General features: G+C 39.5%; 1 protein-coding gene across 21 annotated transcripts in view; it reads left to right on the forward strand.

Moving 5' to 3' along the window:
* The window catches only part of LOC113015756 (dedicator of cytokinesis protein 9-like), a 64,799-nt gene that overhangs the window by 36,329 nt on the left and 678 nt on the right, over positions 1–27,792 (forward strand). For 4 of the 21 annotated variants that reach the window (XM_026157979.1, XM_026157975.1, XM_026157985.1 and 1 more), the window contains exons 6-53: positions 120–215; positions 1,109–1,243; positions 1,389–1,563; positions 1,833–1,891; positions 3,308–3,382; positions 3,479–3,619; positions 4,268–4,612; positions 4,703–4,785; positions 5,365–5,487; positions 5,580–5,659; positions 5,755–5,942; positions 6,509–6,574; positions 7,213–7,305; positions 7,841–7,952; positions 8,125–8,243; positions 8,968–9,054; positions 9,165–9,254; positions 9,398–9,513; positions 9,669–9,738; positions 9,825–9,950; positions 10,339–10,410; positions 10,497–10,643; positions 10,870–10,953; positions 11,045–11,156; positions 11,249–11,427; positions 11,578–11,691; positions 11,832–11,943; positions 12,177–12,307; positions 13,450–13,564; positions 13,647–13,713; positions 14,259–14,306; positions 14,767–14,903; positions 17,446–17,561; positions 17,637–17,774; positions 17,910–18,092; positions 18,272–18,385; positions 18,632–18,847; positions 18,948–19,005; positions 19,195–19,326; positions 20,170–20,276; positions 20,425–20,547; positions 20,691–20,804; positions 21,039–21,044; positions 24,419–24,565; positions 26,201–26,411; positions 26,791–26,981; positions 27,081–27,181; positions 27,354–27,492. In XM_026157979.1, the coding sequence (XP_026013764.1) occupies positions 120–215; positions 1,109–1,243; positions 1,389–1,563; positions 1,833–1,891; positions 3,308–3,382; positions 3,479–3,619; positions 4,268–4,612; positions 4,703–4,785; positions 5,365–5,487; positions 5,580–5,659; positions 5,755–5,942; positions 6,509–6,574; positions 7,213–7,305; positions 7,841–7,952; positions 8,125–8,243; positions 8,968–9,054; positions 9,165–9,254; positions 9,398–9,513; positions 9,669–9,738; positions 9,825–9,950; positions 10,339–10,410; positions 10,497–10,643; positions 10,870–10,953; positions 11,045–11,156; positions 11,249–11,427; positions 11,578–11,691; positions 11,832–11,943; positions 12,177–12,307; positions 13,450–13,564; positions 13,647–13,713; positions 14,259–14,306; positions 14,767–14,903; positions 17,446–17,561; positions 17,637–17,774; positions 17,910–18,092; positions 18,272–18,385; positions 18,632–18,847; positions 18,948–19,005; positions 19,195–19,326; positions 20,170–20,276; positions 20,425–20,547; positions 20,691–20,804; positions 21,039–21,044; positions 24,419–24,565; positions 26,201–26,411; positions 26,791–26,981; positions 27,081–27,181; positions 27,354–27,492 (5,793 nt within the window). Of the gene's footprint in view, positions 1–119; positions 216–1,108; positions 1,244–1,388; positions 1,564–1,832; positions 1,892–3,307; positions 3,383–3,478; positions 3,620–4,267; positions 4,613–4,702; positions 4,786–5,364; positions 5,488–5,579; positions 5,660–5,754; positions 5,943–6,508; positions 6,575–7,212; positions 7,306–7,840; positions 7,953–8,124; positions 8,244–8,967; positions 9,055–9,164; positions 9,255–9,397; positions 9,514–9,668; positions 9,739–9,824; positions 9,951–10,338; positions 10,411–10,496; positions 10,644–10,869; positions 10,954–11,044; positions 11,157–11,248; positions 11,428–11,577; positions 11,692–11,831; positions 11,944–12,176; positions 12,308–13,449; positions 13,565–13,646; positions 13,714–14,258; positions 14,307–14,766; positions 14,904–17,445; positions 17,562–17,636; positions 17,775–17,909; positions 18,093–18,271; positions 18,386–18,631; positions 18,848–18,947; positions 19,006–19,194; positions 19,327–19,402; positions 20,044–20,169; positions 20,277–20,424; positions 20,548–20,690; positions 20,805–21,038; positions 21,045–24,418; positions 24,566–26,200; positions 26,412–26,790; positions 26,982–27,080; positions 27,182–27,353; positions 27,493–27,792 lie in introns of those variants that run through there. The other 17 variants (XM_026157996.1, XM_026157987.1, XM_026157995.1 and 14 more) reach the window with 12 other exon arrangements.

Consider the following 27,792-nt stretch of genomic DNA (forward strand, 5'->3'; position numbering starts at 1 on the left):
GGATTAGGGTAAGGGTTAGAGTTAGGCATACATTTTTGATGGTTATGTCAATGAGATATCCCCACAAGGATAGCAACACCAGACAATTTTTTTATTTTCCCCTTAATCTCCTCCTCCAGGACACAGCCTCTCTGAGATCTCAGAAAGGAGGAGTGTCTAAGCATGGCTGGCTTTTTAAAGGCAACGTCAACGGTGCAATCACTGTTACAATGCGGGTGAGTACAGCAGACTGAAAATGACAGAAATTTACATTTTCTTTGTTTATATATACAGTCCGGATTAGAAGTTTAAGACCACTTGAAAAATGACAAAAATTTATATTTTGAATGGTTGGATATAGTAGAGCTTCAATGTGCAACAAGAAGAAATGGAAGTGAGACAAAACATTTTTGAGCATGCAATTTATTGAAAACCAGGTTGAGGTGGGACGCAGTAAAACGGTCATTTGGAATTTCTTAAATGATTCTGAGGGTTAAGGAACAAAAACGTCAAGTGGAAGATCAAAAAACATTTTGTCTTAAGATCCAGCCATGATGTTTTTGTATATAAAAAAATCACATTTTATATATATCAAAGCACTTTAAATTGTAAGGAAGACCCTATAAAATACAAATATAACAGAGAAAACCCCAACAATCATATGAGCCCCTCTGAGCAAGCGCTTTGGCGACAGTGGGAAGCAAAAACTCCCTTTTAACAGGAAGAAACGTCCAGCAGGCTCAGCAAGGGACAGCTATCTGCAGCGACCAGTTGGGGTCCGGGGGGGCAAGACAGGACAAAGACATATTGTAGAGCCAGAGATGAATAATAAGTGATGATCCAATACAGAGAGGTGTATAGTCACGCAGTGCGTGAGAAAAGCGACTGAAGAAAAAAATACTCAGTGCATAATGACGGTTCAGTAACCCTACCGAACTACTTTTCCCTGCATCCTTTTTTCCCCTGTGAACATATGGAACTCAGATTAGTCTTTGTGTGTGATAGCTCAAAACTTTGCTTACTTTTTCAGTTTACCCACAAGCTTTCCCATGCTCTCTCTCCGTTCTTTAGTATTTTTTAGAGAAAATTAGTCCATTAGGAATGTTAACATTCTTTATTGTCATCATAGTCCTTCAAGAGGAGGTACTTCCATCTGGCTCAGCTGGGGGATGGGTCTTACAACCTCAACTTCTACAAGGATGAGAACACCTCCAAAGATCCCAAAGGAACCATCTTCCTTGACTCATGCATGGGAGTTGTTCAGGTAATGGTGAGCTGTGGTGGTGGTAGTGATGGTGGTTAAACTGAATGCAGCAAAAGGAAAGTTAGCATTCTGTTAGCTGTCCACTGGAAACAAAAAGATTAAAACCACTTTTACAGAAGCTGTGTTTGTGTTTCTTCTCTTTTAGAACAGTAAAGTGCGTCGATTTGCCTTTGAGTTGAAGATGCAGGATAAGAGCACATTTCTGCTGGCTGCAGACAGTGAAGCAGAGATGGAGGAGTGGATCACTACCCTCAACAAGATTCTCCACAGCAGCTTTGAACAGGCCATGCAGGAGAAAAAAAATGGCGATCTGAATGATGGTATGTATTTTTTAACACTTTGTCTGAATTATTTATATGTTTTATTGTCTGCCTGCCTTGTGTTTGTAATTGCATTTGTTTTCATCTGATTATATTTTTTGAAGCTTGCTGCACCTGTGGGATTCTTCGATTTGCTGAAATGTACTTCTTTAACTTTATAACCCATGTTTTTACTTCCTTTCAGTTATCCTTCTGAATACAAGAGACCAATGCATTACTATGTTTTATGCAGCAGCCACAGCTAACAGACCTTATGTTGATCTCTCCAGCAGATGAGGAACATGGAAAAACAGAACTTTCCACTGGAGATTTTCAAGAAACCTTTCAGGTATCTTGTTAGTCCATCAGAAATAATATTAATGGTTGGCATGTACAGTACCAGTCCTCATACTGTGGATGTATACTGAATTTTTGATGTTTGAGAGATCACTTGGAGCCTGTCTGTATTGTAACTATGGCCTGACCATTAGGCCAGCTGTTTCAAGGATCCAGGCCTCCACATTTTCCTCTTTGTGCTTACCAAGGAAACATCCAATATAATGTGCTAGATCTCTAAAAATGGGATTTAGTAGTCTGGGATCACACTTGAGACTCTAGCACTTGTGACACTATAGCATATGCTATGAGCTCCTCTTTATGGGTGCCGGTGCTGCCTGCCCTTTTGTTGAGTCACGGTGGGGGCCCTGGGCATTGATGGAGATCTTCCTGAATGTTTGGGGATCGGTACGCAGGTGTTTACTGCTTTTTGATCTTCGCTGTTGGTTGTAGCCACTTGGTGTTTCTGGGCTGACTTTAATCTCAGAATTCTGAGATCTGTGGGGATTTCTTTGCCTTAGTTTTATGTGAACAACAACATAGTGGGAGCTACCCAGACCTCATTGTGATTCCCGATTCAGATGGAGATAGAGCTCTTCTCCGATACCCTGAAACACAACTTCAAATAAATCCTAATGGTTTGCTAACACAGAAGGCAAAGCAGTTTTACATTAAGTAATGTCTTAGCATTGCCTTTACAGGTTTTTGCATTGCCCCTAATTTAAAAGCACTGTGTTGTTAGGTACTGTATATGCTGTATAAAATGTATTTAGCCAATGTCAGTTAAATTAAAAATCTTTTGGAAGGATAAATGATCAGAATCGGAATACTTTAATAATCACTAAGGAATTAGGTATGATATTCGTTACGATGATAGTTTTCAATTCAATTCAATTCAATTTTATTTATATAGCGCCAAATCACAACATAAGTCGCCTCAAGGCGCTTCATAGATACAGAGAAAAACCCAACAATCATATGACCCCCTATGAGCAAGCACTTTGGCAACAGTGGGAAGGAAAAACTCCCTTTTAACAGGAAGAAACCTCCGGCAGAACCAGGCTCAGGGAGGGGCGGCCATCTGCTGCGACCGGTTGGGGTTTCAAAAGACGATATAATGGGGAAGTAGATGCAGAACATTGCTACACTGTGCATTTAGTGATATTTCACTAAGAGTCTGCAATATTGGTGAGAAAACCACAACAACCCTCTATGAGAAAGCACTTGGTAATAGTAAGAAGGAAGATCCAAAACTGGACCCAAGGCAAGCTTGGGAGTGAAGCAAAAGAGAAAAGACATACAGTATCAAGAGAATACTCAACTGATGCCACATCTTCAAGATCTCCAGATGTCTAAAATGGACAACATAATTTGTTTGTTACTACTTTATAATTGGAAATGCATTCTTATTTTGCTTTGTTTTTCACAGACTGCCAGAGATATTGAATCTAAGATGAGAAGTGAAGCTCGCCTCAAGCTGTTCACTCTGGACCCTGACACTCAGGTATTGTCTGATTTCTCAGTAGCATCGCTGTGACTGATATTTTTGTTGTGGCAGCAGATAATTTAAGCCTTCTGACAGCAACTCTTATTTCCACAGAAACTAGACTTTTCTGCCATTGAGCCTAATGTGCAACAGTTTGAAGAGAAGTTTGGGAAAAGAGTCCTGGTCAGCTGTCATGACCTGTTGTTTAACCTGCAGGGCTGTGTTGCTGAGAATGATGAAAGGCCAACAACTAATGTATGTATCAGTGAAAACCCAGCAGTCAAATGCAGCTGCTGGATGTGTCTGTATTTGCACACAAACTTTCAGCTTAACAGACAAATATCCTTTGGCAAATGATGGTGAGGTTTAAATCACTTAAGAAGATCACAGACAATTCAGATGACCCACTTGGCTGGCCCCCATCAAAACCCCGCAGTGTTCTCTACCATGGAAACCAGCTTTGGCCTCCTACCATGCATTAGCACCAGTCTGAGGCTGGTTTCCTGTCGTCACTCCAAGGTCTCTGTCTCTGACTCTAACACTCAACGCTCAGCTGGGACAATACAGCCATTAGCTCTTGAGCTGCTCTGAATGCATGCACACACACACAAATGGTGTTGTGTAATGGAAAAGCTTGGTGGAAAGAGTGAAAGGGAAGATAAATTACCTCAATGGTACATTTAGTCTTAATGGAAAATCAGAAGTGCATTAGGAGAATGACTATCCCTTAACCCTGGAGAACCCATGGGGTCAGATCCGACCCCATTGGTTTACTAGGGAAACCATGGGTTCAAATTTGACCCCATGGGTTCTCCAGGGTTAAATTGCAGCTTTCTTTTTACTTTTTTCTTACACTGCATCTCTGTCTCAAAACATTTTCCCTCCTGTCCTCTATCGTCAAAGGTGGAGCCGTTCTATGTGATCCTGTCCCTCTTTGACGTCCAGAACAACAGAAAGATCTCGGCCAACTTCCATGTGGATCTCAACCACCCTTTGGTTCGACAGATGACATCCAGTCATGGTAGTGGATCCAACCAGCAAATCAGTGGCAGCAGTAATGATAGTGTTTTGGAACACAGGTTAGCTAGTGGGCTCCCAGAGGGGGCTGTCCGGTATCCCAAACAGGGTATATTCTCAGTCACCTGCCCCCATCCAGAAATCTTCCTAGTGGCCAGGATTGAGAAGGTCCTACAGGGAGGGATCGCCCATTGCACTGAACCCTACATGAAGAGCTCTGACTCTGCTAAGGTACATTTATATGAAGATGAGGATATGAAGTGTATTTTTCTTGTCTTATGCTGGTAATTGCCAAAATAAATCCCCTGTTTTCTTGTGTAGATGGCTCAAAAGGTGCTAAAGAATGCCAAGACAGCTTGCGGCCGACTGGGCCAGTACAGGATGCCATTTGGCTGGGCTGCAAGGTATAAAGCCACCTTATACTTAAACCATCAATTTACCTATTCAATTCAGTGTTAGATGATAGTCTTGATCTCAGGTTGCAGAAGCCGTCACTCAGTGAGATGCTGGTGTATATAATACCATCAAAGACAGTCCCTGGTGCTGATCTAAATGTGTGATGAGAGAGGGCTTATAACAAACAACTGCTCACCTCTCGTGTTATGCCTTCATGGGTTGGAAATAGGAGACGATAAGTAGTCTGGTTTCTTTAAAAAATGTAATCCAGCTATGAGTTTATACATATTTTATGTACAATATTAATGGTAGGTGGAGGGTTGTTTTGTTTTTGCTTTGAGGATTTGTGGATTTTGTTAACTTTGGCTTGACTTGCTAGTATAACGCTGTTCCTGTTTCTAATGTTGTTGTAGTTGAGGAAAATAGGGAGTTATAGTTGAAATACAGCAACCAAACCAGGTGAAAAGTGTGACTAAAGGAAAGACTTTCTATAGGAACACACGTTATTAAACCAGTATTGTGGAACTTAGATGTGCTCATCAGTAATTTCACTTATTTTTATTTTTTGGGTGTGTCTATCTCCCCAGGCCTGTGTTTAAAGATGCATCAGGCACTTTAGACAAAAGTGCACGATTCTCAGCTCTTTACAGACAGGACAGCAGCAAGCTGTCAGATGAGGACATGTTCAAACTGCTTACCGACTTCAGAAAGTACGTTCTTTCTCTTATCTAGTCACTTGTTTCTCTGTAACATGTTTTGATACAGTTTTGCAAAAAATTATTTGTTTCTTTGTTCCCAACAGACCAGAGAAAATGGCTAAGCTCCCTGTGCTCTTAGGGAACTTGGATGTAACAGTTGACAGTGTGCCCCCAGATCTAACCAGTAAAATCTTCAAATTTATAACATAACTTCTGAGTATCTATTTACAGTTATCAAATTGTATCCACAAGGATTCTGACTATCATTCCTTCCTGTAGATTGTGTCACTGCCTCCTACATCCCTGTGGGGAACTTTGAAGGAAACGGGCAAAGCAGTGCTCTTCTGGAAGTGGAGGAGTTTGTGCCCTGTATTGCTAAGTGTTCCCAACCATTCACCATCTATAAAAACCACCTTTATGTCTATCCAAAACACCTCAAGTACGATGGGCAGAAATGCTTTGCTAAGGTACTCACAACAAGGCTGCATCAAAATAACTAATAATACAAGATACCTTTGATTTTGAGCTGTTGGTCGATGCATGACCCTCACAAACACTGCTTCATCTTTTAAAGAGAAACTTCTAAGACAAATCATTTTAGGAAATAAATGGTTTTGTTTGGCAGATATTCTGTTTAGCCTATGAAACTAACTGGGATCTCTTTCAAGCTCTTCCAGTCAAGCTGCAGAGCTGGATAGTTATCATAATGCACAGCAGCTGCTTCTGATTAGTGCATCAATACAAGATTGTTACATTTACTTTCACTAAGTCAGCTCCAAACAGGAAACCGACCGATCTTATTTCCCTTGCGCCTCCTTACTCTCTTTCAATTTATTGTGAGCTCTCAGATCTTTACAGATTTCTCCCTCCTTTTATTGTAACAAGCGGGTAAGTCTATTTCACAGTCTGAAATAGACTCAGAGAGGCAAAGTAGGAAAAGTATTTGCTGGTAAATTGCTTCTATGTGACCTGGGATATCGTGGAAATGTGTCTTACTTTTCTCTTATGTTCTATCTGTTTCTTCCCTCTTCAGGCAAGAAATATTGCTGTTTGCATTGAATTTAAGGATTCTGATGAGGATGAAGCCCAGCCGCTGAAGGTGCATTTATATGCTATATAGCATACTTCCAAGGCAGAACATAAAACTACGAGATGTAATAGAGGCATATACTTAGGTCACTTTATTTAGACACCCGGCAAGCTCTAAACAAGAAGACAAAAGACATCAACACTCAAGGGTTCACGGGTGCACTTTAGACTAATTGATGTCCTCTCCAAGAGAGGGTACTTTTCCTAAAATAGATATTAGCTAATTACAATGCACAAGCCTTGCACAGATATTATCACATTTGGCTATTTAAACAATTACTAAGCAGATCTCAAAATGTTCTCTTGCAACACTTATGTAATAATCATCATTATCATCATCTTAATCATAATAATTAATAATAGTATGGCTTTGAAGCCTTTATTCTTTGACTTGGTGTTGAATGTTAGGTCTTAACTTAAATCTGCTTTGTATTGACTACAGACTAGTTTGTTTTGACTTGGGTTTCTTTGCCTTGACTTAGAATTAATCTTAGGGCTTTGCAATCTTGACTTTGGATTGTTCATCTTGACAGCTCAAACTAGCTGATAAACCAACGACCACAACATATTAAACCACACGATGAGCATGACAAGATATCCGCCTGTCCTCACATGATTTCTTGCTCCTACTTTTTGAATCTACTGCAGTGCATCTATGGCTGTCCTGGAGGGCCTCTATTTACTAAGCAGGCATATGCAGCAGTCCTCCACCATCAGCAGAACCCTGAGTTTTATGACGAGGTATTTCTCTGCTCATTTTATTCACAATCAGAGTTTAATAGATACAATGGCTTAATAGGGCTGCATGTCATATCAAGAGGGTCCTGAGTTTGCCTCCACCATCAGAGTGGAATTTGGTTCCTGGGTACTCCGGCTTCCTTCTACAGTCCAAAGACATGCAATTAGTAGGGTTTGGTGAATTGGTGATACTGTTGCCCATAGGTGTGGATGTGAGTGTGAATGATTGTCTGTCTGTATCTGTTGTCCTGTGACAAACTGGTGACCTACCCTGTGGTAGCTGGGATAGAGTTCAGTCCCTCCCACGACCCTGATATGGATAAGTGGAAGAGAGTAAATGGATGGATTAAAAATAGCTACAAACTACCAGCAGAGAGTCAGATATGTTGCACGATTAAGCAAATTTTTTTTCAAACCTTTTTGTTTTTGAAATAACAAAATACTTCTCATTGCCTCTCATGTTGCTTGAGCAAATTTGAACTCTACAACTGCAAAGCTTCTTCGGTATTAGCAAACTATGTTGTTGTGCTCTCTCTAGATAAAGATAGAGCTGCCTACTCAACTGCATGAGAAGCATCACCTTCTCTTCACCTTCTATCATGTGAGCTGTGACAGCAACAGCAAGAAGAAAGACGTGGTGGAAACTCCAGGTGGGCCATCAGTTTAAGTCACATCAACCCTCAGTGAATACGAAGCTGTTTGTGTGTGTAGCAGTTTGATTCAGATACACAGTGATTTAATATTCAAATCTTAATTCTTATGCTGCCTCTATTCCAGTACTGGTGCTATGTTAATGGTGCTGGGTTTTTTTTTAACCCTCAGTTGGCCAAGTATGGCTGCCTCTACTAAAGGATGGCAGAGTTATCACGAATGAACAACAACTTCCTGTGGCTGCCAATCTACCTGCTGGGTACCTCAGCTCCCAGGATGGTGTGAACAAGGTAAAAGACAACAACAACAAAAATGAACTTTTATTTTTTTGTAGGTAGTATGGTGTAGACTATAGATAGGTAGTGGACTAGCCTGCCACATAATTCTTTCATAATTCTTTGATTCAGCACTCTGTAGGTTGACAAGTCTCATTTCCATCAAACAGCGTGGCATCCTATCATCCTTTCATTTCTGGTGTCTTGTTTAATTTTATATATTTTGTTTGTATTTTCCTAAAGCTAATTTTAGTATCAACCAAGACAACCAAGACAGATCTGTTAAACATATCCTTATTTGACAACTAAGTGTTATTTACCTCTAGCAAGGTAAGGCCGTAAATCAAGCAGCATATGTAGACAGGAATTAACCTGCTGGGAAATGGTGAAAGGACAATGTGGGAAACCCAGGCTTCTATTCAGAATAATAAAGTGATGAATTTAGCAAGTTGAAACCCAAACATCTGCAATCAGAGGTTATACAGTAGCTATCCATCTTGCTTGAGATAGATATTGATGTAGATTGATATATGTATTGATATATGATATATGTATATTGATAGCATGGGTACTTGCCATGGAGGAACAATAATAATTAAGGCTTATTGTCAATTAATCTGTGATAAACGTTATTATATTATAAATCAGTATATGCAAAAAGAACATCACTGTGTTTATTTGTTGTACTGCAGTTTATACTTAATATCTAGTGCAGTTAATAGTTGTGTACTTGTTGCAGCACTCTGGGTTGGAGATCAAATGGGTGGATGGAGGAAAACCCCTTTTCAAAGTCTCAACTCATCTTGTATCCACAGTTAACACTCAGGTGTGTACACAAATAGCACATATATCCATGCAGTTAATGTTAGCTGCCTACTCACAACGGTTTTATAGAATAAAAAAAATCTAAACATCGATATGACATGTTTCTATTAGGATCAGCACTTGCATAACTTCTTTCACCACTGCGAAAGCATGGAGATGTCAGAACAAGCTTCGGAGGGAGAGCTTGTTAAATACCTGAAGGTATTCAGAGCTCCATTTACTTCTAATACCCTGAGGAAAATGGAACACACACTGTTGAACAATCTTTTCATCTAGCATTTAAGGGATCATGACAGGAAGAGTCCACAGTTATTGACTTTTTTCTTCTTACTTCCCTCTTAAAGAGTCTCCATGCAATGGAAGGTCACGTGATGGTAAACTTTCTGCCCACCATTCTCAACCAGCTATTCTGTGTCCTGACCAGAACCACACATGAGGATGTGGCTGTAAATGTGACCAGGCAAGACACACACACACACACACACACACACACACACACACACACACACACACACACACACACACACACACACACACACACACAAATACATAGAACGTCTGCCTTTCAGTGCCACTTTTGAACTGTGTTTTGTTTTTATTTCATTATCTTTGTAGGGTGATGGTTCATGTGGTAGCACAGTGCCATGAAGAGGGACTTGAGCATTACCTGAGATCGTATGTCAAGGTGCTTATTGTCTTATGAATTTTATCACAATGATGATATTCACTGTTTCAGAGTCTGACACTCCCCGCCCCCTTCTCTGCACCCAGTTTGTGTTGAAGCCAGAACCCTATTCTTTCACCAATGTAAAAACTGTTCATGAGGAGCTGGCAAAAGCCATGACAGCCATTCTCAAACCATCAACAGACTTTCTGACTAGCAACAAGCTTCTAAAGGTAATTCATCTGTCAAAAGGCAATCAGCAGAAGCTAATTAAAGGAGACTTATAAAGAAAAATAAAATAATATTTTTAAACTAATCCACAAATCTTTGCAAAATGATTATTTTTTTCAATTTACCTGTAAAAAAATAAATTAAAATTAAATTAAACAACATAAATAGGTAATACATGATAGTAGATCTACAAACATTATATTCTGTTGCTATGAGTTCTACAAAATTTACATCTGTTACTGAAATTTGAGAAAATAAATGAATAAATTCTTGTTGACATATTTATGATGTCATTTTCTAGTTCCATGCAACATTCACTTTCAAAATAATTCACATTTTGTACATTCATCGTATTTCTTTCTTTCACTGACACTGTGTTCTGGGTTGCAGCACTCCTGGTACTTCTTTGAAGGTCTGGTGAAATCCATGGCTCATTATCTGATAGAGCACGGGAAGGTTAAGGTAGATCTGTTGTTAAAACCTTAAGCCATTTTCTTACAAACGTGACTCCTCCAAATCTTTTTCTTCTTTTCCCATCCTATGTCCAGGTCTCCAGGAACCAGCGCTTTTCTGCATCCTACTACCATGCAGTAGAGACTCTGGTCAATATGCTCATGCCACACATCACCCAGAAATATAAGGACAATCTCGATGCAGCTCGCAATGCCAACCACAGCCTGGCAATTTTCATTAAGGTTGCCACCAGCTGATTATTTTAGTTTATATATTATATTTATGTAGAAATATATCTCAAATTTTCTTTGTTTTGAGGTTAAACATTAAAACATTTTTACTACTTATTGTTTACTACTTATTGTTTATAAAAGACTGAAATGATAAGTTAATTCAACTTCAGAAAACTAAGTGGACTTTTTTTTTTATGAATCTTCGCTCATTATATTTGTTCCCTTTTCCACACAGCGCTGCTTCACCTTCATGAACAGAGGCTTTGTATTTAAGCAGATCAACAACTACTTGAACTGCTTTGTTCCTGGAGACCCCAAGGTTAGCAGGCATAATGTCTCTAAAGATTTGATACAGGTTGTTGAAGTTAATATAAAACCCTAAAATGTACATTCTCTTATGGTTCTTATAGACCTTATATGAATTCAAGTTTGAGTTCCTGCGGGAGGTCTGCAACCACGAGCACTATGTACCTTTAAATCTGCCCATGCCTTTTTGGAAAGGGAGAATACAGAGGTTCCAGGGTAAGAAAAAACCCACAATTTGCACTGACTTCATCTGTACATTGCATCTTTTTTTGCTCTTGCCTTGTCCTGCTAATAAATGCCTGCTACAGATCTCCAGCTGGACTACTTGCTGACTGATGACTTCTGTCGAAACCACTTCCTGGTGGGACTGCTGCTCAGGGAGGTGAGTAGTGCACTTCAGGAGTCCAGAGAGATTCGTCAGATTGCCATCCAGGTGCTCAAGGGACTGATGATCAAACACACGTTTGATGACCGCTATGCTTCCAAAGTAAGTTCTGCAGCTCTTGGCCATTATCCTTCTCTTTGGCCATCTGCTGCATTTCCATAAAAGTACATGTTAGATGTAGTTTAACCAGTGACACAATAATTTTTCAATTTGACAGCTTTAAATAATTTAACTCAAGGTTTGTTGTTGCAGAGCCAGCAGGCCAGACTTGCCACTCTCTACCTCCCTCTGTTTGGCCTGCTTCAGGAAAATGTTTATAGGCTTGACATCAAAGAGTCCTTGCCTCTCGACAATCGTAATGTAAATGTAAGCCTGACACCTAGTGGTTGTAAACTGAATGGTAGCTTGCATCTGTAATGCATGCCTCAGTTCTGCAGTTTCTCTCTTTATTGTTTTTAAGTGAGAACTAGAGCACTTCACAATAGTAATTTTAGTTTCTGTCCCAGAACCCACGAGAGGACTCTCCGGTACAGACCTCTATGGTGACTCCTCAGAAACCTGGCAGCTGCATAGAGAATGCTCTCCACAAAGATGTGTTTGGGGTCATCTCTGGAACAGGTGTTTCCCTTCTTATAAGGACATTACTGAGTAATAAAAATGTGTCGAATTTAAATAATTTCAAATAAATAAAATAAAAATTGTAAATAATTTTCCAATATCATTTAAAATGAATAAACTGTATCTTTAATCATAGTTTACTGATCTTGCACCATGATCACAAATGAAAAATGTGTTTTTGTGGTTTTACTTTTGGTGAAAAACTTCTTTTTTTTTTTACGGTCCCTTTGCAGCCTCTCCTCAAAGTTCCACTACCAATGCCAGCTCAGTTCACCATGCAGACTCCAGAGGCTCTCTGGTCTCTACCGACTCTGGGAACAGCCTGCTGGGCAAGAGCAGTGACAGGACCAACTCTCTGGAAAAGGTAGGTCACCACTTGTGACATGGCAGTTCCTTAGGCACATTTGTTGTTGTTTCTTCTTGATGAAATAAAGATGAGTCAGTGGCATAGAGGAATGTTAACATCACTCTTAAAAAGTCAGACTAACCTGATTAGGATCGGGATTGATAATAAGGGTTGATTAATAAGGAGAATAAAATATTTACTGGTAGTGGAAATTCTGGCCTTATTTGAACTTTGAAAAAGATATAGTCTGCAACATAGAAAACATTTCTCAAGGTTAACAAAAACATAACTATTTGAGAACTACTCAGGTAGACTAGATTAAACCTGGACATCCATCCATCCATCCATCCATTCACTTCCGCTTATCCTTATCCTTATATTATATGTCCTAAACCTGGACATATAATATAAAAATTGCCCCACCTCCCAGAAATATCCAGAGACGGGGAAATAAAAGCCTTGTTTCACGACACAGACTACATTACTCTGTTGGAGTCATAATAGTAACAAAGCAAAAGCAGCATCTGTAAGCTTCAAGGTCTCTTGAGATGTGTCTTTATTTTCTATTATTTTCATACCCACACCCTCCTCCCACCAGTGCTCCATCACATCCCAACTCCACCAAAAGGAGAGATCTACCAGGAGGCATTCTATCAATGTGCTCCCTTTCTCTTTTGAACCCGAACACCAAGTCGCACCTCATCTTAATCATGCAACCAAGCGGGTCACCGTGGACTTCTCTCTCCTCACTGTTCCCCTGCTTGACCTACTGCAGGACAATGACAGTGATTATAACAAGGCAGCTCCAGCCCAGAGGGTGGATGCAAATCATGAGGAAAACTTAACTTTACAAGTATTCTGTTTGACATGTGTGACCCCTTCAGAGTGTTTTTCATATTACAGAGTCTTGCAAATTTGGGATTTGTAAGATTGGCAGACCTTGTTGCTTTTTCACTTCTTTTCTTCTATGCTTTTTAAACCTGGAGTTGTTGTTACTGTCTGCAGTAGTAGACAGGTTTTTAAAGAAAGTATTTGACATTTTTCATCTTTAAAGTTTGGTTTGTTTGAGTGATGGGTTATATCTCTTAAAAGGTTGATTTTTTTCAGTACTCCAAAGATTGATAAGTAAAAGTTTTCTCTACTTTGTTTCTGTGCATCAGAATCCGTGTGCATCAGCCCTGGGCAGCACTGTGCTGCGCTCTGATAAACTGGACCAGGATGAAATCAAAAACCTGCTTATGTGTTTTCTGCATATCCTAAAGAACATGTCAGAGGGTAGGAACCATGCGATTCATATGTGATTTTGACACGTGCTATGGTCTAATAATCTAATTTCATGTAATTTCATCATACTCAGAGGCCCTATTTACTTACTGGAGTAAAGCTGCTTCCTCAGAGCTAATGGACTTCTTCACACTGATACAGTAAGTAGAGAAAGAACCTTTTTATTATTACATACATGTAAGAGTGACTGAACATTTTCTAAATAATATTTTTTCTAGATAACATAAACAAGATAGATTGTATTAGCAAGCCTTAGATGTCATAGTACGCAAATTAATGAACATTGACTTCGCTAGCGTCACTAAAAGATATTGACAAAGGGATGCTTGCGCCAGTTTGTGGACTACTGTTCTGCCTTGAGTTTAGAATTTCATTTGTTGCCATTTGGGATTTTTTTGTTTAGAGCCATAATTGATCATGTTTGTTTGCACCAGCCTGCTGGACTTTGCCATCTGCTAGTTAGCTTGACCACAAAGAACTTTCCTGGATTGAAGAGGGAATAAGACCATACCCAAACTCTGTCTGCCTTTATCATATTCTTAAGACATTTGGTGTAACATCTCGAGTTTGCAGCAACAAATCCAAGGGTTGTTTGAAGATTCCGATACAGATCCAGCTCTGCAGGGGTCAAATGGGTACTAGAAGTAATAACTTGTGAATAATAAAACCTGTGTTTTTCCTGCAGAGTCTGCCTTTATCAGTTCAGATACATGGGGAAGAGATTCATCGCCAGGTAGAGTCAATATTGTTCTGTCTGCTGATTTCTGAATTCTTGAACTTAAACTAATTTTGCCGGCATTCCATGCAATTAGTGATTCATATCTAAACAGAGACTTTTAGCGAATCTTCTGTAACTCTTTTAACTGTTGGATTTTGATTTGTTCTTTGATCTTTAACATTGCTGGCAAGTTGTTTTATGGCCCCTCCCTGGGTAAGATTGCGATCTTACATTCGCTGGTTGCTTAACAAAATGCATGACATTCTTTTTGCCTCTGTCAGTTTAAAACCACATTACATATTAGACATTTATTTATTTCATGTGTCCATGGTTTATTTTGTACAACCATTAACACCCTCCGTAAGTGATGCTTTAAAATAACAGTATTATACCCTTTTGTGTGTCTTTATTCTGACTTAGCTGTAAGTAAGTCATTCAAGCTTGAAGTTAATAGTACTTCTCCGTTTTCCAACAGGATCCATGAGGAGGCGGGGCCTGTAGGTCCTGACAGGAAATCACTGACTCTCCCTGTGTCTCGTAACAGAGCTGGGATCCTCCACGCCCGTCTGCAGCAGCTGGGATCTCTGGAGAATGCTCACACCTTTAGCAACAGTAGGCCTGCCCACCTGAAATGGATGATTAAATGGATGCTTTCCACATGTCAACAAAAAACAAATAAACATATAAATAAAAATACCCAATAATTTAGTCTAAATTTGGTAATGTAGTAATATTTGTTAGTTTATCCGACTTAGCCATCTAGTTGCCCGGCCACAATTTACTTTGTACAGTACTGGTTTAGCAAAACTTGCACATGATGATCACCTAATGGCTCTTCACCTAAACTGTCAAGGTCAAGCTCAACGTCTCTCTTTTTTTGTTTTATAGACAATAATCTATGAATTGCAATCGGTGCTGGATAAGATATGTCACTAATGATCTGGTTTTTTCCATCTGTCTTGGAATTCTGTCCCACCATTTGGCAAAACCAAAAGGAAGAATTTGTGATCGACGTTTTTTGAGTTTAGAGGTCTTGTTTGCTAATTTGATAACTAATCTTAAGGCAATGTTTTGTGTTCTTTTTGTGTTTTCAGTCAGAATTTTTTCCAAGTACAGATGTACACGATTCCTAAAAATCATCCCACATCTGTCTTAAATGTTTTGAACATGAGCAGAAACTACACATACATTTAAAGTATTACAGGTAACAAATGAAATGATCACTGATGTGATAATTATTCACCAAAACAAACGACACAGAACTCTAAGAACTTTCCATCTTCAAAAAAGATGAGGAAGTCGTTTTATTTTGTTGAATCATTAGGTAACGCTTTTATTCTCTAAAAACATTTGAAGAATGGCATAATGCCGGAATGCCGGAAACAAAGTGTTTGATGTTCCAATACTCAGGTGAAACCTACATGTAGGGTTACCAGCATATAAAAGTAAATCATTAACGAGACAGAATCAGTATGAAGGCAAAGCACACATAACAGATTTTGAGATAGCATGATGATGCATATGAGGCTATACTTTTTAAGTACACGAACTACAACTGTTCTTGTAGAAAAACACCCCTAACCTTCAAAAAATTGATTTATTAAGAGTTAACTGGGTTACAACCAAGACTATTAAACTAAAACTTCTTACGTCATTTAATTTCAGTAATAATGACACAACTGAAAATATACACATTTGTATTATTTTTATCTAGTCATTTGTAATAGCGCACTTTGATGTTTTATTTGTAATCATTTGGGCAAGAATGTACTGTATATACTTAGAGTATGTATGAAATGTTATTTCCTTCTTTCAGGTTGAATTTCAACATACTTAAGAGCAGTGTTGGTCAAGTTACTTGAAAAAAGTAATCAGTAACTAATTACTGATTACTTCCCCAAAAAAGTAATCCCGTTACTCTAAGTATTTTCAAAAGTAATTAATTACTTAGTTACTTTTTAAAAACACGATTTACAACCTGAAGAGGTGATAAAGCGATAGATCTTTCAGCCCAATTCTACTTTTTCTACATAATCCATCATACAAAATTTAATCAAATGGAAAAGTCCCTTTTTAAAACTTGTTTTAGTCTTTTAACTTTATGCATCAAGCAAAAATTTTCTGCACATTCCAGCACATAAAATATATATATTTTTTGTGTTTACACTCACTCTTTCAAATAGATGGAAGTAAAACACAGCAGAAAATAAATAAAATCAAAGACTAGCGGTCCTTTTGCTCTATTTTCACCTGTGAAGCAGGAGTAGGGTAGGCGGAGGTTTACCCTGGTGCAGGTGTGCCACAGCGGTCAGTTGAAGAATCCGCGAGTTTCTCTGTGAATTTCCCATTACATCATAGTGCACTCTGTGCTTGCTCGGAAGTTTAGGGGTTTTTTTTCGCTGTAAAAAGACGTTTTCTTCCCACGCACAACGGACACTAATGTTTTTGTCACTTTTTATGGAATCAAACTTAAAGTAAGGTCAGTACTTCCACGCTTTAAACACTGCACGCTCATACTCTCTCCGCACTCGATATATTATCCATTGTTGATCTGCACACAGCTGTTGTCAGGAACGTCGCACTCGCATACATCATGGTCATGAGACATTCTCGCAAAAACAATCACGGTTTTAGTAATGCAGTAACGCAGCGTTCCTACGGTAAAGTAACGGTAATCTAATTACCGTTTTTGCTATAGTAATCCCTTACTTTACTCGTAACGCGTTACTGCATTACTGCGTTGTAACGCAGTAATGCCCATCTCTGCTTAAGAGTATACTTAAAGTACTTTTTGTGTAGCTGGGGTGAGTTGTACTGTGCTAAAATGTGGTCATGAAGCAGATGTTGCTGTAGTTAAAGTAGGATATTATTATTTTTATTTATTTTTTGGACCTAAATAATATTGTGTTTATCTGAATTAATGTAGCCATGCTTTCCCGAGCTCTTGGCGGCAACGGATTTGTCTTTTACTGACTCCTTCGTGGAGTTGGTAATGGTGACAAAATCAACAACAGGTCTGCCATACAAGCACATGGCAAATCGTTATTGGTCTTAGATTTAAATCAATAAAGCAATCAACGGTATGCACTTTTTTTTATGGCTCTAATAAAACATTATCCCTATCGGAGACGTAGCTTATGTGCTTTCTGTGCAGCGTACTCCTGTACGGAAGCAGATGTGAGCAGCCAGTGCCTTCTAGAGGCCAGTGTGTCTACAGAGGTCTGTCTCACTGTGCTGGACACACTCAACACTTTCATCATGGGGTTCAAGGTATTAACAGAGACAGCCAACATGACACCCTTTATTATCTTGCTCAGCCAATAAACTCACCTTCCCTGTTTTCAGACCCAGCTGAATTCAGATCTCGGTCACAATCCCCTGATGAAGAAGGTTTTCCAGGTGCACTTGTGTTTTCTGCAGATACCTCAGTCTGAGGCTGCTCTCAAACAGGTCTTCACCTCACTCAGGACTTTCATTTACAAGGTGAAATATCTGGCTCCATGTTTATTGACTTAACATGGTGGGACTGAATTGGGTTGTAACCCATGTGGTTGTGATTTTTTGATATCCACAAATCGACTTGAAATGACCCCACAGCTGCATTTCCATGTCCTCTAGTTCCCTTGCACCTTCTTTGATGGCCGGGCCGACATGTGTGCCTCTCTCTGCTACGAAATTCTCAAGTGCTGTAACTCCAAGCTGAGCTCCATCCGTAGCGATGCTGCCCACCTTCTCTACTTTCTTATGAAAAGCAATTTCGACTACACAGGTCGTAAATCCTTTGTACGAACACATCTGCAGGTAAGCGTTTCATTTGTGTCTGTCTAAATTTGACATTTTATATGTTTAGTTATCTTTTCTAGTCTCTTATCTACATACAATATCTATGATGTATCTGCTAACCATGTTAATGATGTATCTCTGTATTATACAGGAAGTCTTAAATGTAAGGTTCTCTTTACTTGTTGATATTCACCCAGGTGGTAATTGCTGTCAGTAAGCTGATTGCTGACGTCATCGGCATAGGGGGTATGCGCTTCCAGCAGTCTCTCTCCATCATCAACAACTATGCCAACAGTGACAAGACCATCAAGGTGAGGAATGAGAGTTTGGTAGGCAAAATAAATTACCAGGAGAACTGTTGAATAATTTTAGTTATTTCTGTCCCAAACTGGTTGATTAACACTTGGTCAGATCATACATGTAGCAATACTATCTATTACTAGGTGGCTAAATAGATACATTTCAGCCTTTCTCCTGTTTTGGGGCAAACACATTTCAGTACCCGCTTCTTGCTTTATGTAATCCTGAACATTCACTTTGTTGTTGTGCTTGGGCAGCACACGGCGTTTCCTTCAGATGTGAAGGACCTAACAAAACGCATCAGGACAGTGTTGATGGCCACAGAGCAAATGAAAGAGCACGAAAATGACCCGGAAATGCTAGTAGATCTCCAATACAGCTTAGCCAAGTCCTACACCAGCACCCCTGAGCTCCGTAAAACCTGGTTGGACAGTATGGCTCGCATCCACAACAAAAATGGGGATCTTTCAGAGGTATTTTACGTCACATTGAATACCTTGACTTTTTTTCTGCAGTAAGGCATTGTTGTGTTAGCCTCTGACTCGTGACTGTGTCTGTGCTTTTCACCTGCAGGCAGCTATGTGTTACGTGCATGTTGCCGCTCTGGTGGCTGAGTATCTCTGGAGGAAAGGTAAGTTGAGGATATAATGTAAGGTCTCCTGGCAGTTAACTATTTGAACTCCAACATGTTTTTATGATCCTCATTTACAGAAGCCATAAAATGAATCTCTGATAAACATTACAGCAGTAGAGGAACATTATCCTGGAGAGATTGATTGATAAACTCAATAAAGCCTATCAACTCTCTTGTTGTTTTCAGATGAAAGATTTATGGAACGTGATAAAAAGCTATATGTCCGAGCTGGGGATGTCTGCAATCGAAATTGTAAATTGTATACACTGCAAATTCCTCCAACTCTAAAACCATCAATAATTGTAAAAAATAAACAGTGTGAGTCATATTCCTTCATCGTTATCCTTCAAGTTTATGGTTCTGTGCCGTGTTTTTGCTGCCCTCTTCTTGACAGAGAACTCAGATGTTGTTCCTGGGAAGTGCTTTAGTTACCACTGGGACTACTGTTGCCTTCACCCTTCACGTCTCTCTCTCTCTTACTACACACACAAAAGTGGAAGAAACGTGGCTGATAATTAGTGAGTGTCACAACCAGGATGAAAGAACAAACAAAGGTCCACGAGTACATCAGGAATTTATCTGCAACTGATAGTGTGCTTAGTGAATACCTCGGGCAGCAGAAGCCCAACAAAGAAGAGCAGGAAGGAGAGAGGAACCATCAGGGAAGGGCAGGCCCCTGCATGGCATGTACCACTGGCTGATACTAACAAATCCTACCAAATCCTAAAAGCTGGACTGAAAGACAACACAGAGTGTTGACAACAAATCATGGCAGCACGGGAACAAGCTCTGAGCACAAGATTCATAGAGGCCCGGCCTATTACACCAGGCAAGACCCCAGGCGCAGGCTGTGCAAAGATGCCCCTGAGACAGTCTAGCACATAACAGCATGTTAAATCTCTAAAATCCTGTAAGTTGTGGGGTCTCCATGGATCAGACTTGTTTGTCCAGCACATCCCACAAGATCCGCTTGGACTGAGATCTTGCCAACCTCAAACCATTCCTGAACTATTTTTGCATCATGGCAGGGCACATTATCCATGGCCATAGCCAACCGGGAATATAATTTCTATGACAGGGTTGACATGTCAGTGGTGATAGTTTTATGCTTGATCAGTGTATGGTTCTACTGGACCTCTCTGTGTACCTTTTTTATGCCAGGCATGTTCAGGCAGGGCTGCTCAGCTTTCCGTGTCATCACTCCGAACATTGACGAGGAAGCAGCCATGATGGAGGATGTTGGGATGCAGGATGTTCACTTCAGTGAGGTCAGACTTTGTTTCGATCTTTTCTGAATGTCAGCCTATAGAATGTCCTTTTAAAATTAGTCATTGGCTTCAGGAATATTTTTTGGCAGTAACATTAGTCCCACTTCTCAGTGTCTTTTCTAAAGATAAGATAATTGTTTGTGTTCAGGAGGTGCTGATGGAGCTTTTGGAGGAGTGTGCTGATGGCCTCTGGAAGGCAGAGCGTTATGAGCTCATTGCTGATGTCTATAGGCTCATCATTCCCATTTATGAACAGCGCAGAGACTTTGAGGTGAGCTGCACACTGAGCACAAGTTATAGACAAAGTGTGAATTGTTCTGTTCTGTTTATATAATGCCAATTCACAACAACAGTTTGTAAATAAAAACATCTGCGTGACAGTTATTGCAATTTGTTTTTGAATTTGTCAAACAGAAACTGGCACACCTGTATGATACACTCCACCGTGCGTATACTAAAGTGATGGAAGTAATGCATTCTGGCAAGAGACTGCTTGGCACATACTTCAGAGTGGCCTTTTTTGGACAGGTAAGTTTACAAAATAAAAAGTAAATATATATGATAATAATTAAAATTTTCAGTTCAGCTTAAATTTGACTCAGTCCACAGTTTTCATAAAAGCATGGTGTTTATCTTATTGTTTTTTGCAGTACAGTACCACATACACACATACACTCTCTGATACAGCTGAACCTTTGAATCTAAGTGGAACGCTACTATTTTTTTAATTGAGATTTCTCTTCTTTTCCCTTTCCTTTTAAGGCTGCGGTAAGTGAATAGAGGAGTCCTCCTCTATGTCAGTGCCTTTTTACGTTGTTTAAGGGCTAATGAGTATTTGTAAAATTACTATCAAGTATCTGTAGATTTTTAAGCTTTTGTTGCTTCATGATTTTTTTTGACCAGTAGTGGATAAAACATGGTTACTTAGTCACAAAACAATAGCTGTTGTGTGACTTTTATATCATTTTATCTCTTTTCTGTTTCATTTGCAAATCCAGAAACTCATCCTTTTTTCAGTCATATGTGATCCCATTGTGATTTTTCCCCTGAAAGTTTCTTTTGATTAATTGATGAAGCCTTTCCAACTATTACTTTTATACAAATAAACCACAGTGTAACTGTTACGCATGTATGAATATATTAAATTAAATAGATTGTATCTGTTTGACTCGGTAGTGATCAGCTAATGTTTGCTGTGTTTGATAACTTTCTGTATATAATGACAATCACTTAAAGTGGACCTATTGCTCATATGTATATATGTATATATATATATGGGCGGTTAATCCTTCAAGCTCCGGTCCTCTACCAGAGGCCTGGGAGCTTGAGGGTCCTGCACAGTATCTTAGCTGTTCCCAGGACTGCGCTCTTCTGGACAGAGATCTCCGATGTTGTTCCCGGGCTCTGCTGGAGCCACTCGCCTAGCTTGGGAGTCACTGCACCTAGTGCTCCAATTACCACTGGGACCACCGTTACCTTCACCCTCCACATCTTCTCGAGCTCTTCTCTGAGCCCTTGGTATTTCTCAAGCTTCTCGTGTTCCTTCTTCCTGATGTTGCTGTCATTCGGAACCGCTACATCGATCACTACGGCCGTCTTCTTCTGTTTGTCTACCACCACTATGTCCGGTTGGTTAGCCACCACCATTATGTCCGTCTGTATCTGGAAGTCCCACAGGATCTTAGTTCGGTCATTTTCCACCACCCTTGGGGGCATCTCCCATTTTGACCTCGGGACTTCCAGGTTATACTCGGAACGTCATAACCAAGTGGCCGACATAGTGTACAGGAACATCTGTGCCATGTATGCCTTGCCTGCTAGCATCTTGCACCCTGCTGTTATGTGCTGGATTGTCTCTGGGGCATCTTTACACAGCCTGCACCTGGGGTCTTGCCTGGTGTGATAGACCCCAGCTTCTATGGATCTTGTGCTCAGTGCTTGTTCCTATGCTGCCATGATTAGTGCCTCTGTGCTGTCTTTCAGTCCAGCTTTGTCCAGCCACTGGTAGGATTTCTGGGTATCAGCCACCTCCTCTATCTGCCAGTGGTACATACTGTGCAGGGGCCTGTCCTTCCATGATGGTTGTATGTAGGGCTGCTCAATTAATCGAATTTTAATCACGATTACGATCTGGGCTTTCAACGATCATTAAAAATGACTGAGCCGATTATTAGCCCCTCCCTCATGCTTTACTCTCGCGCTGCTCCATGTGGCAAATCAAGCGCACTGCTCTGCATTTCGAACACACGTCACAACAATTAAGAGGACCCGAGGGAAGCTCGGAAAGCTAAGCAGAAGTTATTTGGAGAAGAGTGGACTGCCGTTGGTTGAAAAGAGAGGTAAAAAAAAAAAACTTAAGTGGTGTGGAAACATTATGGCTTCGCGGAGTCAGACGTGGATCAAGTAGACACAGTGTGTAAACTTTGCTATGGTGTCGTAGCTGCACCACAGAGCAACACTGCAAAGTTCACATTTTTCATTTATTTCTTATATTGCAAACATTTGCACTGTTATCAGTATTTGCACACTATTTTATATTATTTTTTAAAGTCATTATTCAATACATTGTTATTGTTAAACCTTTAAAGCCGGTCAGAGCAGCATGCTCGTTTTGTGTAACTATTTTTAAATCCCTGTAGAACCTGAACGCTAAGCTAGCACAATAAATTTTTTTCCATATGAAACCAGAGGAGTTGTACTTACTTCTTATGCCATCAGCTTGTCCTCGGTCACGGTTTCCTTCCACATATAGCTTTGCAAAAATTGCATAAAAAGAGCTTGCAGGAACAAAAACATAATATTCCAGAAACACGCTTTGCCGATCCAATCAGCTGTTCTTAACACTTCCCACATTGAAAAAGACATCAACGTGAACTATCGCAAGTGACATCATTTTTGCGGAAAATGTAGTTTTTTACTTGTAGGCCTTAGAACTCGAATTGCACTGCTGGAAATAGTTTATTTTGATGCACATTCTTTGCAAATTTGCATCATAGGATTGTTTTTTTGTTTTTCCTGCAGTATATAAAAATTGCTGTATCTCCAAAAATAAAACTATGAAGACACTCAAAATAAATTTCCTGTTGTTGTAAACTATTTTTTGCAACTTTTTTGTATTTAAAGTTTTGAGGGATAAACCTCTTAAATTTCTCCAAGTAGAAATATATGTAAAAACAAAAACGATTTTCAATTTTTTTGTAGTTTATTGCACTTTTTTGCAATTAATGTAGTTACTATGGACTTAATGCATACACATTTTTAAAATATGGGCTATAACAGTTGTATTGATGTATAGCAACTTGAAATGCTCCCACAAATGGCACTACAGCATGTAAAAAAATAATATAAGCTCTGGCGGACGAAATAAATATTGTCAAATAATCGTGATCTCAGTTTCAGTGAAAATAATCGTGATTATCATTTTTGCCATAATCGAGCAGCCCTAGTTGTATGTATGTATGTGTGTGTGTATGTGTGTGTGTGTGTGTGTGTGTGTGTGTGTGTGTGTGTGTGTGTGTTTATGCCCGCCCCTCCCAGAGCCTGGTTCTGCTGGAGATTTCTTCCTGTTAAAAGGGAGTTTTTCCTTTCCACTGTCGCCAAAGTGCTTGCTCATAGGGGGTCATATGATTGTTGGGTTTTTCTCTGTATGTATTATTGTAGGATCTACCTTACAATACAAAGCGCCTTGAGGTGAATGTTGTTGTGATTTGGCGCTGTATAAATAAAACTGAATTGAATTGGTGTGGCTCAGGTGGTTGACAGGTCATCTACCAACTGGAAGCTTGGTGGATCAATCTCGGGCCTTGGTTACAATCCTGAGTTTCTCCGAATGTGTCCATTGGCACGTCATTTAGCATGACAATGCTAAACAGTGTTTATGCATACATAAAGGGCTATATGAATGTTTGTGTCACTGGCTTTGAGTGCTCAATTTACGTATGTCATTGTTAACACCTTTAAACAAATACAGACTGCTTCATACATCTTGTAATTGAAAGAATAAATCCACCATCAAGTCATACAATAAGGAGACAGTGCAATACTAACAATGTGGAGCTTGAAATGAGCACAATAGGTCCACTTTAGTGCACAGATATTTTCTTTAACCATCTTATTTCAGTTTTGATCTTTCCGTTTTGCAGGGGTTCTTTGAGGATGAGGATGGAAAAGAATACATCTACAAGGAGCCAAAGTTCACTCCACTGTCTGAAATTTCCCAGAGGCTCCTGAAGCTATACTCTGACAAATTTGGCCAAGAAAATGTCAAGATTATTCAGGACTCTGGCAAGGTGTGATCACATTCTTGTATGTTTGGATGACAGTATGATAGACCTTAGTAACTGTGCAATAATCTTGAGAAAACGTTATTGTAGGTTTGACGTACACATTGCATTCAGAGAATTCACAATGAATCCGGTTGTTCAGTCTGACGTCACTAGCCGTGTCTGGACCTAAACTCCGCTGCAGGTCCATATATCAAACGATCACTGTGGCATTACTGAGAGTTGAAAAACTGTCTAAAGTCTTTCATCTGTAATAAAATGATCAGCGTTCTGCTCTACCAGGTGTAACAATTGAGTTAAATATCCAGGCATCCATGAAAACGGAATTTATGACATTTAACGGAGTTAGAAGTTAGCAGGGAGTTAGCTTGCTAGCTTCTATCTAAATACAATATAGCATGTCCTGACTGCGGGGTTTGGGAAACAAATTAAAACGTACAGCTCTGTTATCACTTCCAGCATAAATGAAGACAGAAAACTAAAAAGCAGTGACGTTTGTAGGGTTACTGAAGTTGGGCTAGCTGGTATATAATGATGTGCTACGTGACCGCTAGCGACACAGCTATGTTAGCATAATATAAACAAGCTAACCTTTTTTCCACTCGATAAAAGTTAACGTGAGTGTTCTCGGTGGTCACGAACAAATGTAATCGCATGGCAGGATGCTATAAAAGGACCAAACTTCAGCCAGGAGAACAACTGAGATAATCCATCCATAATACGAGGTTAGTCATTCGTATACTGCTGCATGGGCTGGGCTGTAGTTACATCCTAAGGTGTTAAAAACTGAGCTTAAATAAATGATTAGCGGTAATAAAAGCCAAGGGAGGTCAACAGTGATCACTGACTGTTTTAGGAGCTTTTTGAGATCAAATAGAAGAAAATACATAACATTAAACATGTTAACAACACAAAAGCCATATTAAACGCAGACTACTTTAGACCCGGAAGTAGGATTCGTTGCGTCATCACTGAACAACCGGATATATGAAGTCTTAAATGTGTTTTTGAATTTTTGGCTTCACATAGGAGACAAACCTCGTTCTCCTGCATGAATACATTTTCACCTATTCATCCACTACAATGTACTTTGTTGCTTGTTTATGCTATATCTCCTGGTAACCTAAGCCCCAAAGGCAACCCCCCCTCCCCTCTCCACCACTGTGAATGTTTGTATTGAAAGCCCATAACTATGACAACTGTTGATGAGCCTCAATCTGATTTTGGGTCACATACCACATGCTGAGGGTTACTTTTGAAGTGCTGAAATGACTAGACCCATCTTGCTTAAGAATTATATGAATTCTAAAAAAAATCTCAATTTTTTAAAGTTAACCTTTTGATTTATTTTCAGCTTGCACTAACTTGACTTGTGAATGTTATTTTTTTTGCCAGTATAACCTGTAACCTCAAAAAAAAAAATGAAGTTGTGTAGCTGCCAATACCTTTGTTAAAATGTTAACATGAGAGCATACAAAGGGAAGAAATCAAATTTAATATATACCTTTTATATGTCAACTGCTATTGGGAAATACCGTTACTGGTTGGTTAACACACTAATTTATTTTCATGTAAGCTTATATAAATATTATGGATTGAACACAAATAAAATATGTTGAAAAACTTCTTCTGCATCCACAGGTGAATCCGAAAGATCTGGACTCAAAGTACGCCTATATCCAGGTAACTCACGTCACGCCCTACCTCGACGAAAAGGAGCTGGAGGACAGGAGGACAGACTTTGAGAAGAGTCACAACATCTGGCGCTTTGTGTTTGAAACACCGTTCACAATGTCAGGCAAAAAGCAGGGCGGGGTGGAAGAGCAATGTAAACGGCGGACTGTTCTCACCAGTATGTCATACAATCATGGAAACTATTTGTAAATGTAGAGTAGATTAACCAAAGTTTAATTATATCTTCCTGATTGTCAGCTGTTATTGTTGATTACAATTGCCTGTGTCTCACTTTAGTGCAAATCACTTAAAAAATTATGTAGATGAATTTAGTTCTGTTTCATTAGTGTACCAGTAAGTTCAGCTCTTACGGTGCCTTATTAATAATTATGCTAACCGATTTGGCTATAGTGGAGACTCCGCTGTGGCCATTTACAGTGTTTAGTATCCTGGTTATCAGCATTACTGTGGAATCTACTGTTTCTGTGTTCAAAGGACATTTTTATGTTGCTGCTAACAACAGATATTTTTTCTCTTCCAATCCTGTGTTCACTCAGCCACCCACTGTTTCCCATACGTAAAGAAGCGTATAGCAGTCATGTACCAACACCAAACCGACCTGAGCCCCATAGAAGTGGCCATAGATGAGATGAGTGCCAAGGTGAATGAGTTGCAACAGCTGTGCTCGGCCTCTGAAGTGGACATGATACGCCTGCAGCTCAAGCTCCAAGGCAGCATCAGTGTTCAGGTAGAGTCAAAATCACAAGGTTATAATCATTTTTACTTTATCAATAATTATTTTATTCCTTTAATCTAGAATTAACAGTCTTTGATTTTGATTTTCCAGGTAAATGCTGGTCCTCTTGCTTATGCCAGAGCCTTCCTAGACAGCAGCAGTGCCAAGAAATATCCAGACAACAAAGTCAAACAGCTCAAAGAGGTCTTTAGGTACTGACAGAAAACCTTCTTCCCACACACTATAACATACCCAATATTACTATGATTACATTGTGCCTTAGTGAGCTTGGCTACAGAGGTTGGATGCTTGTCTTTCTGTATTGCATATTACTATTTTGCGCTTGTTGCTTTGCTTTGAGTTTTTTCATGCCTCTCTTTTCAGGAAGTTTGTGGACGCCTGCGGTCAAGCGCTTAGCGTTAATGAGCGGCTGATTAAAGAAGACCAGCAAGAGTATCATGATGAGATGAAGGCCAACTACAGGAATCTGACGAGGGAGCTGTCGAACATCATGCACGAACAGGTGGAAACACTGAAGAATGATGAATGATCACAGCATGTGATGGCTCTGAGATGTGATGGCTCATAAATACTAAATATTTTATTTATAAAGTTTTGTTCCGTGTGAAGAATCAAGTTGCACCTGATCTGTCAGATTTTATTTGTATTCACATCTGCATGCTTCATCTACACTTATCTACACATATATTTTGTTATGAGGGTGTTTGTCAATGTGTAATTTTATATTTAATTGCATGACAAAAAGTGCTGTCCTGTGCTGCAGTTCTTTTACTCTAACCTTTACTAACCATGTTTCCTATCT

This window comes from Astatotilapia calliptera, chromosome 23 (genome assembly GCF_900246225.1).
Source record: "Astatotilapia calliptera chromosome 23, fAstCal1.2, whole genome shotgun sequence".
NCBI lineage: Eukaryota > Metazoa > Chordata > Actinopteri > Cichliformes > Cichlidae > Astatotilapia > Astatotilapia calliptera.